Below are 14,416 nucleotides of genomic sequence, written 5' to 3'. Positions count from 1 at the left end.
GGTTTCTCTGTATAGCCCTGGCTGTCCTGGAACTCACTTTGTAGACGAGGCTAGCCTCGAACGCAGAAATCCGCCTGCCTCTGCCTCCCAAGTGCTGGGATTAAAGGCGTGCACCACCACGCCCGGCCGGCCATTCATTTCTATAGACTTCTTAGGAGCTGCCCAAGGTACAAGAACTTACCATTCTAGTCATTCAGTTCTACCAGACGCGCCATTTGTGCATCAGATCGTTATCACCGCTCCCTTCTCATCTAGTACTTTTCAGAATTCCTGGCTGTGACAGGAACTTTATGATCGTAGGATGTAGCTGTTCAAAAATCCATGTTGACACTGTGTGACTTTCCCTTTGGAAGACCTGTAGAAACGTCTTCTCCAAGTAGGGCAAACGCTGGAGAACACAAGAGCCTCCCATTCATAACACATCTCACAACCAGCTTAGACACAGGATCCACCTTCTTGCCCTTAAGAATCTGTTGGCTTCATTCAAATGGGCCGCCTTCACTGATACCCAATCAGAACGCCCGATCTTCAGCTACCAACCAATAAACGAATGCAATAGATAGGAGGAAAGTAGGCAAGAAGCCATCTCGCAGCGCCATTACACTTTAGGGCAGGGAGGTTAAGAAGTCGGCATGGCGTTCGGGTCAATAAAATCGATAGCTGGAACCTGCCTGTGTTCTAGGCAGCGGTGGTGCAGGAGCAGCGCCGCCATCTTCCCCGAAGGCATCTTCCGGTGCCTCTCACCCAAGTTCCAGCGAGAGTTCCCTGAATAACGGTTGGGGCGGTCTGTGCCGGGCCGCCCGGCCCCTCAGGCAGCCGATTCAGATTTCCTCCCGGTCTTCCCGACGGAGCTTCTAGGTCTCCGGGTCCCCGTGGCAAGGCCGAAGAGCAGGTCCGATGGCGCCACCTTCGGCTCCGCTTCTCCTACGGGCACCCGGAGAGGCTGCACCTACTCGGAAAAGGGGCAGGAAGCCAAGGGCCTTGAAGTTCGCGGACGTGGCCGTGTACTTCTCCTCGGAGGAGTGGGGGTGTCTGCGGCCCGCTCAGAGGACTCTGTATCGGGATGTGATGCGCGAGAACTACGGCCTCCTGGGCGCGCTCGGTGAGGCCCGGCCCAATCTGCTTACGCGGGGCCTAAGGGATGATGGAGCTTGAGGGCGGGGTAGAGTTGGGGCTGGGAGCCCAGGGTCCTAACCTGCGATCGGCTTGTTAGGGGTTGGCGTATATTTTTAGCATCCTCTCTTCGGGCCAGCTCTCTGACTGGTTCTCCTTCCCCAGGATGCGCAGGTCCCAAACCAGCTCTCATCTCCTGGTTGGAACGAAATACCGATGATTGGGAACCAGCAGCCCTAGATCCGCAGGAGTACCGGAGATGGGTAACATTCCAGAGAAGTGAGTGAAAAATACCCACAGAAACCATACTGCCTTCCTGCGTAATGCCCTAAACTGTCGACCCAATCTAAAATTGTCGTCTGATGAGAGTTAACCAGGTTGCTTGTACTGTGGGCAAACGAACTACAGGCGGTGCTCCATTGACATAAGTGAATTACTGAGCTATGAAAAAGATAACTGCTTTCCAGGATCCCCGACTTAGCCTCCATTGAACTCCTCCAATTCCCATCGGTCCTGGGAAGACTAGAAAGAGTCCTTAACCACTGAGACGTCTCTCTAGCCCCTGGTTCACTCTTGACTTTAAAAAAGAAAAAGCCCCATTGACTGGAATGTTCATCTAGGCTTGTGAACTACTGGATGAAATACAGCCCAAGGTTTTTTTTTTACAACTCTCTCAAAGTGCTCCTAGACCAGCTGCATATTTGGGAGTTGTCTTGGTCAGAGGTTTCTGTGCTGTGATAGACACCATGACCAAAAGTGGCTTTTATTTTTTTTTATTTCATTTATATTTTCATGTAACATCATCAGGGCAGGAACATCAAGGCAGGAACTCAAGCAGAAAGCCATGAGGAAGGCTGCCGCCTGACTTGCTCCTCTACTTTCTTACATACTCAGGAACATCTGCCTAGGAATGGCACCACCCACAGTGGGCTGGGCCCTCCCATGTCAATCTTAATCAATCACTAATTAAGAAAATGTACCACAGGCCAGTCTGGTGAGGGCATTTTTCTCCATTGAGGTTCCCTCTTCCCAAATCACTCTAGCTTGGATCAGGTTGACATAAAACAAGCCAGCACAATTGACCCCTTTGTCAGCTTGACACACAAACCCATCCCTTTTAACCATAACCTTTGTTTCTTGTTCATTCCAAGATCTCAATTCAAACACTCAATTCAGACTCTCCTTAAAATACCTAAAGTCTCTTTCAGAGTTTCTCTAAAATATCCAAAAGTCTCCTATAAAAAAAAAAGTTACATTTTTATTCCAAGAAGTACTAACCAGAGCACAGTTACAGGAAAATCAAATCCAAAGTCTACTTAAGCTCAGTGACAGCCATCTGAGACTTTGACCTTCTAAGCTCCTCTGTCATCCACTGCACACACAGCCAACTCCACTCTCAAGCTGCTGGTCATCTGTGCTAATGCTCTCTCCAAAACACTGGAGCTCCAGGTTCACTAGGAGCCTCTCTTGGGATCTCTTTAGAGACACTGAGCCTACCACGTGGTGACAGGCTTTAATTTATCTCCATGACCCCTTCAATCCTGAGGTTTCTACTTCAACTGAGGCTGTGCATTCACCAATGGTCTGGGCTTTCCTGTCACAGGGCCAAGCCTCCATTGTTCTCCATGATCCTTTATGCCTTCAAGACTAGTACATCCTGGGACACTTACACATAATCAAGTTTAGCTGCCAGCATGAGCCTTGGCCCTGTCATGGACCACAGCTTCTGTGTGCTGACCTGGAGGAGCTATTCCAGATTTATCATCCTTGCTGATGCTGGTGTTTGTTTTTTTTGTTTGTTTTTGTTTTTTACTTGTGTCAATTTCTTGGATCCAGCTAATAGCATCCATTGTCCCAGTTAAGCAAAGGTTTCCCGTTAGTGGTTTTTAATAAACGAATATCACATAAGTGGTAGAATTGTAGGCAGTCTCAAACTTCACTCTGGAGCTTTATACGCATCGGCCATGCACTGCTCTCAGCATTATCTTCAGAGTAACCCACAGAGCCCTGAGCACCCAATAGACTTTCCAGCTCCAAAGTTACTATCACACCCTCCCCAAAACAGATAGCAAGATTTAGCACAGCAACACCCCACTCCTGGTACCAGTGTCTGTGTTAGTTAGGGTTTCTATTGCTGTGGTAAACATCATAAGCAGCTTGGGGATGAAAGAGTTTTTCACTTCCACTTCCACATTACAGTACATCATCAAAAGGAGTCAAGGGCAGGCACTGAAGCAGAGACCATGGAGGCAGGCTGCTAACTGGCTTGCTTCTCTTAGTTTGCTAAGCCTGCTTTCTTATATACCTAAGGCCATCTGTTCAGAAAACCTGGTGAAGACATTTTCTCCACTGAGGTTCCCTCTTCCCAGATGACTCCAGCTTGTGTCAAGTTGACATAAAACCAGTACAGGAATGTTTTTTAAAATGCAAATCCTGGGCTGGAGAGATGACATAGTTAAGACCATCTGCAGCTTTAGCCCGAAGCTCTGAGTTTGGATCCCAGAGTCCACATTGGGGCAGCTATCTTGTGTGTAGGAAAGGTATGGGAAACTGTATATATTTGTCCTGCATCATAAGGTCCTGTAAGGATGGTGTGGAGCGCTGCACCCTGGGGAGAGTGCTTGCCTCCCACTGCACAGCTCAGGATTTGCTCCCCAGTGCTACTTGTAGATAAGGGCGGCACCTGCCTGTAATGTTAGCCCTTGGGAGGTGGACGAAGGAGGGTAAGAAAGAAGTTCAAGGCTATCCTCAGTTACATAGTGAGTTAGAGGCCTGTCTAGGATACGTGAGACCTTGACCAAAAAAATAAACAAAAACCCAGAACATTGGAAGAAACTAAGTAGGGACAAGGGTTTCTGTGTACCCCTGAGCTACTCCACGGCTACAAAAAAAAAAAAAAAAAAAAAATTCAAGTTTTCTGTCGGATTGTTTGTACGGACAAAGTCTCATGCATCTTAGTAAAGCCTCGGATGTTCTGTGTGACACATCAAGGATGAGCCATGAGCCACTATGTATGGTTCAGGATCCAGGCAAGCACTCTGCCAAGCAAGCCAAACCGCTAGCCCCTGAAACACTCTTGTTTTAAAGTCAGTTTAATATCCCTAAAAAAAAAAAAAAAAACAAAAAAAAACTATGTGAGTTGTTTGAGGGGCTCTTAATGCCCTCTGATCTAATAATTAACAGGAGCGCAGTGGATTGGTCTTGAAACCATTAATGTTGTTCATAGGAAAGCATAAAAGTCTAATGTTTGCTAATTCTCTGTTTCCTGGTAGAAACCAGAACCAGGCAGAAGACTGAAGAGAAGGAAGTATTCCCACCTAAGGAAGCAGCAGCCCGAAAGGGGAAACGAGGGCGGAAGCCCAGCAAACCCCGGCTGATTCCCAGGCAGACATCTGGGGGCCCCATCTGCCCTGACTGTGGCTGTACCTTCCCTGACCACCTCGCCCTGGAGAGCCACAAGTGCGCCCAGAATCTGAAGAAACCCTATCCCTGCCCGGATTGTGGGCGCCGCTTTTCCTACCCATCCCTGTTGGTCAGTCACCGGCGGGCACACTCTGGTGAGTGCCCTTACGTTTGTGACCAGTGTGGCAAACGTTTTTCCCAGAGGAAAAACCTGTCTCAGCACCAGGTCATACACACAGGCGAGAAGCCCTACCACTGCCCTGACTGTGGCCGCTGCTTTCGCCGGAGCCGGTCGTTGGCCAATCACCGGACCACGCACACCGGTGAGAAGCCTCATCAGTGCCCTAGCTGTGGGCGTCGCTTCGCCTATCCATCTCTGCTCGCTATCCACCAACGGACACACACAGGAGAGAAGCCCTACACCTGCCTAGAGTGCAGCCGTCGCTTCCGCCAGCGCACTGCCTTGGTCATCCACCAGCGCATCCACACTGGAGAGAAGCCTTACCCGTGCCCTGACTGTGAGCGGCGTTTCTCCTCCTCCTCTCGCCTGGTTAGCCACCGGCGTGTACACTCTGGGGAGCGGCCCTATGCCTGTGAGCACTGTGAAGCCCGCTTTTCTCAGCGCAGCACCCTGCTGCAGCACCAGCTCTTGCACACAGGCGAGAAACCCTACCCCTGCCCAGACTGTGGACGTGCCTTCCGGAGGAGCGGCTCCTTGGCCATCCATCGCAGCACGCACACGGAGGAGAAGCTGCATGCCTGTGATGACTGCGGCCGCCGCTTTGCCTATCCCTCACTGCTGGCCAGTCATCGGCGTGTGCACTCAGGCGAGCGGCCCTATGCCTGTGACCTTTGCTCCAAACGCTTTGCCCAGTGGAGCCACTTGTCTCAGCACCAGCTTCTGCACACGGGGGAGAAGCCTTTCCCCTGCCTTGAGTGTGGCCGGTGCTTCCGCCAGAGGTGGTCCCTGGCTGTCCACAAGTGCTGCCCCAACACCCCCAATGGTAGCCCTAGACCTCTTATAGGAGGGCCCAGCCAGAGGAGCAGTGCTCTTTAGCATGACAAGGATTACAGAAAGTCACTTTATGGAGGGGCGCAAAACTCAGGAGTAGCTGCCAGAGGTCCTACAGAACGGGAGCAGTCCCAGAGCCCTGGCCCCCTGCTCCACAGCCTGAACTCCAGTGTATTCCACCACACTGGGTGCCCTACAGCGTGTCTGAGACAGTTACCAGGAGAGGTGATGCCATGTGATTAAAGTTTTCCAAGCTAACTTGTCTTAAAATAATATGGGTGTGTTCTTCTCCCAGTCTCTTTTAGGGGCTGCCTTCTTGGTTTGTGTATACAGATAACATTCAGTCAGGAGACTGTCATTTATAGAGGGCAGAACCTCCCCTGCTTTGTCTCTTATCTCTGTATCATGTGGAAAACCTGAGTTTGGCTCCATATTTGCAACACTCCTGCCAAGTGATAGGCCATCGCTAAAAAGGAGCTCACTGCCTCACGTGTGGGCCATTTCCTTGTAGGATGGTGCTAAGTTTTAGGGGGCTATTTACTGCATTCTCCTTTGTAAACCCGGTCTAGGGTAAGCTTAATACTTTACCCATAGGGTAGCTCTTCAGAAAACCGAATCAGTTTATTTTGTGCCCAGGTTTGTGTGTGTGTGTGTGTGTGTGTGAGAGAGAGAGACAGAGACAGAGACAGACAGACAGAGACAGAGAGAGAGAAAAGCAGAAACAAAGAGAGAGACACAGAGAGACAGACAGACACAGAGAGACAGACAGAGAGATTGAATGTGTGAGTCTCCCACCTCAGCCTTCTGAGTAATTGGTAGGCTGGGCTCTGGTCAACTGTTCTTTTTTTTTTTTTTTTTTTTAAAGGAGTATATGCATATTTTAACTATTTATTTATATTTTATGGGTTTGAATGTTTTGCCTACATGTATATCTCTAGATCATGATTGGGCCTGGTACCCAAAGGAGGACAGATGAGAGAATCAGAGCCCCTGAAACTGCATTACAGATGTTGTGAGCCACCATGTGCTGGGAATTGAATCCCAGGTCTGCCGGAAGAGCGGCCAGTGGCCTTAACCACTGAGCCATCTCTCCAGCCCCTGGTCATTCTTGGAAGAGTGGCTCTTGGTTCCCATAAGTGAAATCTGTCTCTTAGGGATCATACAGAAACAACTGAGTATCACACTATGTGCTGTATACTCCAATCTTAACTACTCTGGGCCACACTGTTTTGGGATGATGATTTATTTATTATGTATACATGCCTATTCTGCATGGGCAGAAAAGGGCACCAGATCCCACTGCAGGTGGTCATGAGCCACCATGTGGTTGCTGGAAATTGAACTCAGGACCTCTGGAGGAGCAGTCAGTGCTCTTACCCACTGAGCCATCTCTCCAACCCCAGTTTCAGATCTCTAAACACCCTTACCTTTCTTCTTAAAGATGGAATAAAACCAGTTCTTCACCACTTTTGGAAAATTGGTTCAGGCTGGGTGTGAGGCATCAGCACAGTACACTGAGAGGTTTATTTAAGAAAAAATGGGGTGACTGGTATCAAGCAGCAGGAGGTGGACATGGAACTGGTAGACTTCAGTTTGCTACACGTGACTAATAGCTGGAAAAATGGCACCCGCCTGACTAGGTGCTCAGTAAAACTTTACTACCTTTTTGCCTTGGGCAGCTGTACCAAAGTGGTACATCAAATATGACTTATCCAACAGCTGAACTGGGTCATCCTCCTGCATCTGCTTCTTCTATGCATCTGCTCTCAGCTGTAGGTGGGGGGCAGATGGGAAACACTGATTTGTAATTACCTATGTTTAGGTATGTAGCAAGTTGATTGTAACCATTTGTCTGTTTCTTCATGGATGATGAATGCCCTCTGGTCAGGGGCAGTGCCAGATAGGATTTCATTAAAATATTTAATGGAAGAATTCTGCTCCTTCTGGAATTACTCTTCACAAAACATGAATCTGGTTCTTTGAGAAGAAATTTAATGTTAGGACAGAGATTGAACCCCTTAGACCAAGCCTTTTCTTAGCCAAGACCTTGGATGCCTGCCAAGCCTCCAGTGTTAGAACTGCCCCTGTTACCACATACTAGCAAAGTAATTCCTCATACAGGCATTTTACAGTTGCTTCTGGCTCCAGGTTGTGACTTAAAATGAAAGCTATTATGACTGACTTCCACCATGTCCATGGAGAGCAGAGATGAGAATTATGTAAGCTTCTTTTTTTATTATTAATTTTCTTCATTTACATTTCAAATGCTACCCCGAAAGTCGCCTATACCCTTCCCCCAGCCTTGCTCCCCACTATGTAAGCTTCTTAAGGCCCTTTATTGCCCGGGTCCATTCCAAATGTGATTCTGGCACTTTAGTCAGTGAAGATCCTGTCATGTTTCCAGTTAACTCCTCTCTATAAACTCTATGGGGAAAATCACAGAGCTGTTGAGAAGGGCTGTGGTCCATGCATGCTTGCTTTCTTAGCCCTAATCTCAGTTGCTCCTCCAATATTTCAGATATCAGATATTCTTAGCAGTAAGTACCTATTGTTCACCAAAGGACCACAAAAAGAAATGATCCACATCCCGTTGTCCTCTCCCAGTCCCCCAGGGTACCCTCAGTTCTCGGGGAGCCCTTCAGCTGTGAAGTTTATCAATACAGCTAGGCTGAATTCTACCCACCTCTAGTATTCTCTTCTGTTGTAGAAAGTTTTAATCCCAATTCGGGATTTCTATCCCACCTTGATCATTCAGTTCCCGGATAAAAGACACACAACTTTTATTATTTACAATAAACCTTAAACAGCACAAGAGCTGGACAGATATCTACTCTCTATGTTATTGGAATCTACTTTCTATTGATAACCCTGAGTTATTACTATGTTTCATCTGGGCTGCTCTTAACTCCAGTTGGCCAGCCCTGAGGATTATGAGGCTCCCCCATTTACCTTCTCCCCCTCATGGTGCTCCTCTGACCCGCCAAGCCTGGAAACCCTAAACCCGTCTATGTCTCTTCTGCCCAGCTATTGGCTGTTGACATCTTTATACACCAATCAGAAATAACTCAGGAGCAAAGTCATATAGCATCACTTGGGTCTATGTAAGAACTCTGAGTAAGAATTCAAACAGGCATTGGGGAATCAGTATTGGCATTAGAATATCAGCAGCATCAGGCCAGCCCACTCTACAGTCTTCTAGATCACTCTTCTAGATTTTTGAGAGTCCTCTTGTCTTGTACACATTTACTCTGGCCTATAAACATTCTAAAATCTGTCTTTAAAACATTGTTTTTTTTGTTTTTAAAGAGTTATCCACTTCGTTTCTGATAATTTCTTATCCAAGAGTGCATTCTGTTTTCTACACACTACATTCACTGATGCACTGTGGTCTGCAGTCAACTGTAGTAGTTGTAGGCATAAATGTTTTGCAACCTACTTTTAATAAACGTTCAACCTCTTCTCTTATCCACTACTAACCAGAGGTAGTGGAAGAGAAAAGATATTAGGATGTGGGGGACCTGTTTAACAATAGTTCTTTGGGGGTGAGCTCAATCTTCTTTATCAGCAGTTCAGTCTAATAGCAAACACCAAATGCAAACCACCAGCTGCAGTTCAGTCCTCTAGGCAGGCAGACACCAGGCACAAACCAGCAGCAATAGTTCAATCCTGAAGAAACTTCATGGCTCGACAGTTGGCCCAAGGTCGCTGAATGAGCAAGAAGTCACAGGAACCTTACAAGAAGTTCATTAGCAAGTTTCTCCCAATGGCTGCATTACTACGAGCTGAGCTGAGCAATGCTGTGTAAGGTGAACCAAAACATGTGTGCTGTTACTGAAGAATGCAAGACGAAGCAAACCAAATCAGTGCTCCAGCTCCCAATGTCTGTGGGTCATATTCAGACTCCTTCATCGCAGGTCCTTTCACGTTTCTGCTTTAGCAAATCATCCTTTTACCTGTGTCTGCCTCAGGAAAACATCCTTTGACAAAACTGACTTTCCAAACAAACCAGAAGTCTCCACTTTAAGTAGTGATACACTGATTGGGCTTTTTCTGTGTGCCATGCACTGTTAGACACAGTGCATCTAATATTTGCAAGAACCCTAAGAAAAGCCAGGTACGGTGATGGACTTCTGTAATCCAGACACTGCCAGCTACTTTGAGAGACAGAAGGAGGAGGACCATCAGTTCAAATCCAGCCTGGGGGTTTGAACTGGGCTATATAATAAAATTCTGGTCTCAAAGTGTGTGGGGAGGGGGAGTGCTTAGGGGGAGGGAGCAGTGAGATGGGTCCTGGGTTCCATCCTCAGCTCTGGAAAAACTGAAACAAAAAAGTACAGTTTTTCTGTGTTGTCTCCACACCTCTGAGTTTTGAGGGGGGAAAAAAAAAGCAAAGAGCAAGGCCCTGCCCTCAGCAAGTACCACACTTGAGCCACTCACAGGTCTACAATACCTGGCACCCACCTGGAACTTGCATTTTTTTCGAATGCTATTTTTAATGATGGTTCTTAACCACTTTAACCTCCCTTATAACCCACCATCCTCCAGAGTAGTGGGAAAGAAAGGATACAGGGGTGGGGCAGGGGAAGTGGACCTGCTTAGAAAGGTTCTTTGGAGCCACTCCTGTCGGTGTTGTCTGGAAATCTGCAGTTCCGTTCACAGGTCACCAGGCAGCAGCAGCACCATCCACTTGCAAACACCCCACAGATACACCAGTAGCCCAGTTTGGTAGAGTCAGGATAGCAATAGCAGTGACACAACTTAGCAGAGACAGCCGGCCCTCAGCCTTGGCTCAAGTCCAGGCTAGCAGGAATTCCAGGAGAAGTTCTTGGCTGTGCCTCTCTCAGGGGATCCTCTCTCAGAGAAGCAACATCACTCCGTGGAGTTCTACTTGTACCCTCCAAACATCACGTGTCCTCCACGTGCCTTGCCTCAGCACGCGCAAGCAATCAGCCTGAGTCCCCGGAGTCCCGACAGATGCAGCTCAACTATGCAATGGAAGTCGGACCAATACATGTGTGCCGTTAGCAAAGAATCCTTCATCGTGTGTTCTTTCGCATGTTCACTTTAACAGAACATCCTCTCTCCTGTGTCTGCTTCAGTGAAACGTTCCTTCACAAGTCTGTCTTAGCCTTTCACCTGTGTCCACTTCAGGAAACCACTCTCCTTCATGTTTTTACCCCACAAAAACACCATCCAACACAACTGACTCACCAAAGAACCCTTAAATTTCAACTTCACCCACCTTTTTATTTTCGGTCATGCTTGGAATTAACCCAGTGCCTTGTGCAAGCTAGGCAGGCATTCTATACCCGAGACTCATCCTCAGTTCTGAATGAAGGGAGGCTATGAAGACTGTGTGACTTCAGCAAAAATAAGCTGCATGTCTTCCTAGCTTGCCAAGAGCACTTGCAGCCACCTACTAGGGTGACTAGGCATTGGCAGAGGGCAAATAACTAGACATTTCAGGGATTTGGGGCATCGGGTCTAAACTGACTGTAAATCTAAAAGATCCCAAATGCTGCTAGATTCTACAGGCACAGGGGACTATGGATCAGGCGGCTGCAGCAAAGGGCCGACTCAGCAGATGTGGGTTGTTAAAACCTGCACATCCCACAGAAAGCTCATCCTTAAGAGTAGTATTCAGCCCACTCCAGGGAGGGACTTGTAAATTTTTAGATTTTATGCAGGACTAAAGAGATGGCGCAGTTGTTGAGAACACTGGCTGCTCTTTCAGAGAATAAGTTCAACTCACAGCAACCATGTGGTTACTCCCAATTGTCTGTAACTGGGGTTACAGGGGACCTGATCCCCTCTTCTGGGCCCTCTGGGTACTGCATGTATATGGTGCACAAACAGACATGCAAACAAAACACACACATAAAAAAATAATAAAGGAGCCGGGCGTGGTGGCGCACGCCTTTAATCCTAGCACTCGGGAGGCAGAGGCAGGCGGATTTCTGAGTTCGAGGCCAGCCTGGTCTACAGAGTGAGTTCCAGGACAGCCAGGGCTACACAGAGAAACCCTGTCTCAAAAAAACAAAAAAAAAGAAAAAAGAAAAAAAGAAAAAATTACATTTTCTGGGCAGGGGTAGCGCACACCTCTAATCCCAGCACTGTGGAGGCAGAGGCAGGTGGATCTCTGTGAGTTCGAGGCCAGCCTGGTTTACAGAGTGGGTCCAGGACAGCCAGGGCTAAACAGAGAAACCCTGTCTGAAAAAAAAAAATGCAATGAGAACAGGTTTGTGTGTTGGATTCTTGGCTCATGCTGTGCTAACCTGACTGGCTAAACATAACCTAATGATACTTATTGCTCACAGGGATCAGAGAGAGGGCACTGTGGTCCAAGAGGCTAACGGTCAACACTATGGGAACAGAGTCATGTAGCTGGTCACTAAGTCATGGGCAGTTTGTACAAGCTGTCACAAATCAACTGTGGGAGAGTTAAGCACATCTGTGTAGGACTCACTGAAGAGGGCGCCTCCTTGTCGATGTTTGTGCTCCCCTCCCTGGACTCCCGGCCGTCCGTATGCCATTTCCTTAGCTGGTTTTAATGTGTCTCTTTGAATCAGCCGGGGTGACCTAAGCCTGCAGCCCCAGCACTTGGGACGCAGAGACAGAAGATTCTGTTTTCAAAGTAAAAACAAACCAAACCTCAGGAAAGTAACTGAGAAAAAATGAAGGAACAGCAAAAGGAGGAGGAGGAGGAGGATGGAGGAGGAGGAGAAGAGGAGGAAGAGGAGACAACAAAGAAGACCTGGCCCAGGCCAGTCTCAGGGCTGTGTTTGCAGCAACTCTGAGAGAGAGCTTACTTGTAAGGGGCAGCTGTGCCCTTCCTGTACCTTTTGGAATCTCAGAACTTTGGAAGCTAAGGCAAGATCATATCCAAAAATTTTAGGTCATTCTAGGTTAGATAATGAATCTCTCTCTCTCTCTTCCCCCCCTCCCCCCCACATACAATGTACATGAACATGCAGGGCTGCCAACCCATTTTTTTTCACCCTAGTAGTTGGTGTTTTATGCTCAGCGTCTCTCTGGACTCCCTGGTGTTGTCTCTGTGGGACTTGTAAGGCAGGAGGAACCAAAACCTACATGCTTATGCTGTGTGTTATACCACGAAAAACAAAGGTGGCTTTGTTATTTTCAAATCTCTAAGCTCCCTGATAGGTTATTTCCCTGATAGGGATTTCTACTTAACAGATACAGAATCTGAAGCTCAGTGATACTAAATGAGCTGCTCAAGGCCACATGTCTGGTTTCAAGTCCGATCTGGCCTCCTATCACCTGGACATTAGCACAGAGAGATGAGGATGCCTTCCAGGCATGAACACCTTCATTTCTGTTGCACACTCAGAGATCTGTCCAGATTCCTCTGCCCTAAATTAAGCAATTTATTAATGTCCTGTTCTTTTCTTCCTTCCTTCCTTTCTTTCTTTCTTTCTTTCTTTCTTTCTTTCTTTCTTTCTTTCTTTCTTTCTTTCTTTCTTTCTTTCTTTCTTTTAGATGTAGTCAAAAAGAGTCTATGCTGGCTTTGAACTCATGATCCTTCTGCTTCATCCTCAGAAGTACTGAGATTATAGATGTTAACCACCAAGTCCAGCTTGCCCCAATTTTATGACCAGTTTCCAGCCACATGCCTTTCTAGTCTCTTACCATCCAGCCAAACCCTGGTTATGGTGGTGATGAGCACATCTGGCTATTTCTCCTCCTAAGCCAAGTGCCCATTTAGGTGCTCCTAAAGCTCTGCTCACTGAGATGTCCCTCCATTACCATCCTTCAGGAATGTTCCAGAGAGTTGCAGTGCTGCAGCTGTCCACTTCAGGCAATGCCTGACCAGTGTGCACCTCTATCTGCCTGTCAGTCAAAGCCTCGACTTCCCTTCTGTCACTAGCTCATAGAATGTCCTCCATAAAGCCTGGGCTCAGAGCAAGAAGGCAAAGTGGAGCCGAGGCAGAAAGCATGGGATTCTGGGCCACGTGTGTCTTACCTGTGCCTTCAGAACATCCTTGGGCCAGATCATATATTCACATGTATATTATTATTGTGTGTATGATGAGAACTGAACTTAGAGCTTCACATATGCTAGGCAGGCACTCTGCCACTGATCTATCTATATTCCCAGCACTTATTACTTCCATTTGATGATGTAATCCTTTTCTGATCACTAAATGTGACGGTTTGATTACACCCACGGAGACGTAGCACTATTAAGAGGTGTGGCCTTGTTAGAGGAAGTGTGTCACTGTGTGTGGGGGGGGCACTTTGAGGTCTCTATGCTCAAGCTCCATCAAGCCCAGTGTGATCCTCTTGGCTGCCTGCCAAAGAGTCTCTTCCTGACAGCTCCTTCTCCAGCACCATGTCTGCCTATATGTCTTGTGATGATGATAATGGACTGAATCTCTGAAACTGTAAGCCAGCCTCAGTTAAATGTTGTCCTTTATAAGAGTTGCCTTGGTCATGGTGTCTCTTCACAGCAATGAAACCCTAACTAAGACAGTAGTAATTGTAACAAAGACACCAACTCAATTGGCCCTAGCCCCATGACAGATAGTTCGGGTTGTGGAACTCAGTGGCCTGTGGTCAAGCATTCAATTTCTACTAAGCCTTGACATCTGAGAGTGGTTTTTCAAAAGGAGAGTAATTTGCTGATGATGGGGGCTTGTAGCCAGATCCCAAGGGCCTCCACTATAATTCACTTACAGAGGGCAAATGAAGGCTCCACATAGCATCTTCATTTGACCAAAACACCTTAGATACCACTGTGTTTGCTGGTTCATATGGCTCAAGTGGCAGAACAGCATGCACAGAAGCACGGACTTGTTGCAGAGCCTTCTACTCTAGGTCCTGTAGTAGTTAAGAATAAGCTGGGTGTGGTGGTGCACGCCTTTAATC

At 47.4% G+C, this 14,416-nt stretch overlaps 1 protein-coding gene across 1 annotated transcript in view; it reads left to right on the top strand.

Annotated features, from left to right (window-relative positions):
* Positions 1-619: 619 nt before the first annotated feature.
* The window catches only part of Znf689 (zinc finger protein 689), a 28,550-nt gene continuing 14,753 nt past the window's right edge, over positions 620-14,416 (top strand). Inside the window, exons 1-3 of the mRNA XM_021205811.2 lie at positions 620-1,102; positions 1,279-1,392; positions 4,386-5,571. Of these exons, the coding sequence (XP_021061470.2) occupies positions 898-1,102; positions 1,279-1,392; positions 4,386-5,571 (1,505 nt within the window). The 5' untranslated portion in view covers positions 620-897. The remainder of the gene's footprint in view (positions 1,103-1,278; positions 1,393-4,385; positions 5,572-14,416) is intronic.

The sequence above is a fragment of the Mus pahari genome, chromosome 1 (genome assembly GCF_900095145.1).
Source record: "Mus pahari chromosome 1, PAHARI_EIJ_v1.1, whole genome shotgun sequence".
In the NCBI taxonomy this organism is placed as follows: domain Eukaryota; kingdom Metazoa; phylum Chordata; class Mammalia; order Rodentia; family Muridae; genus Mus; species Mus pahari.
This window is presented reverse-complemented; position numbering and strand designations above follow the sequence as displayed.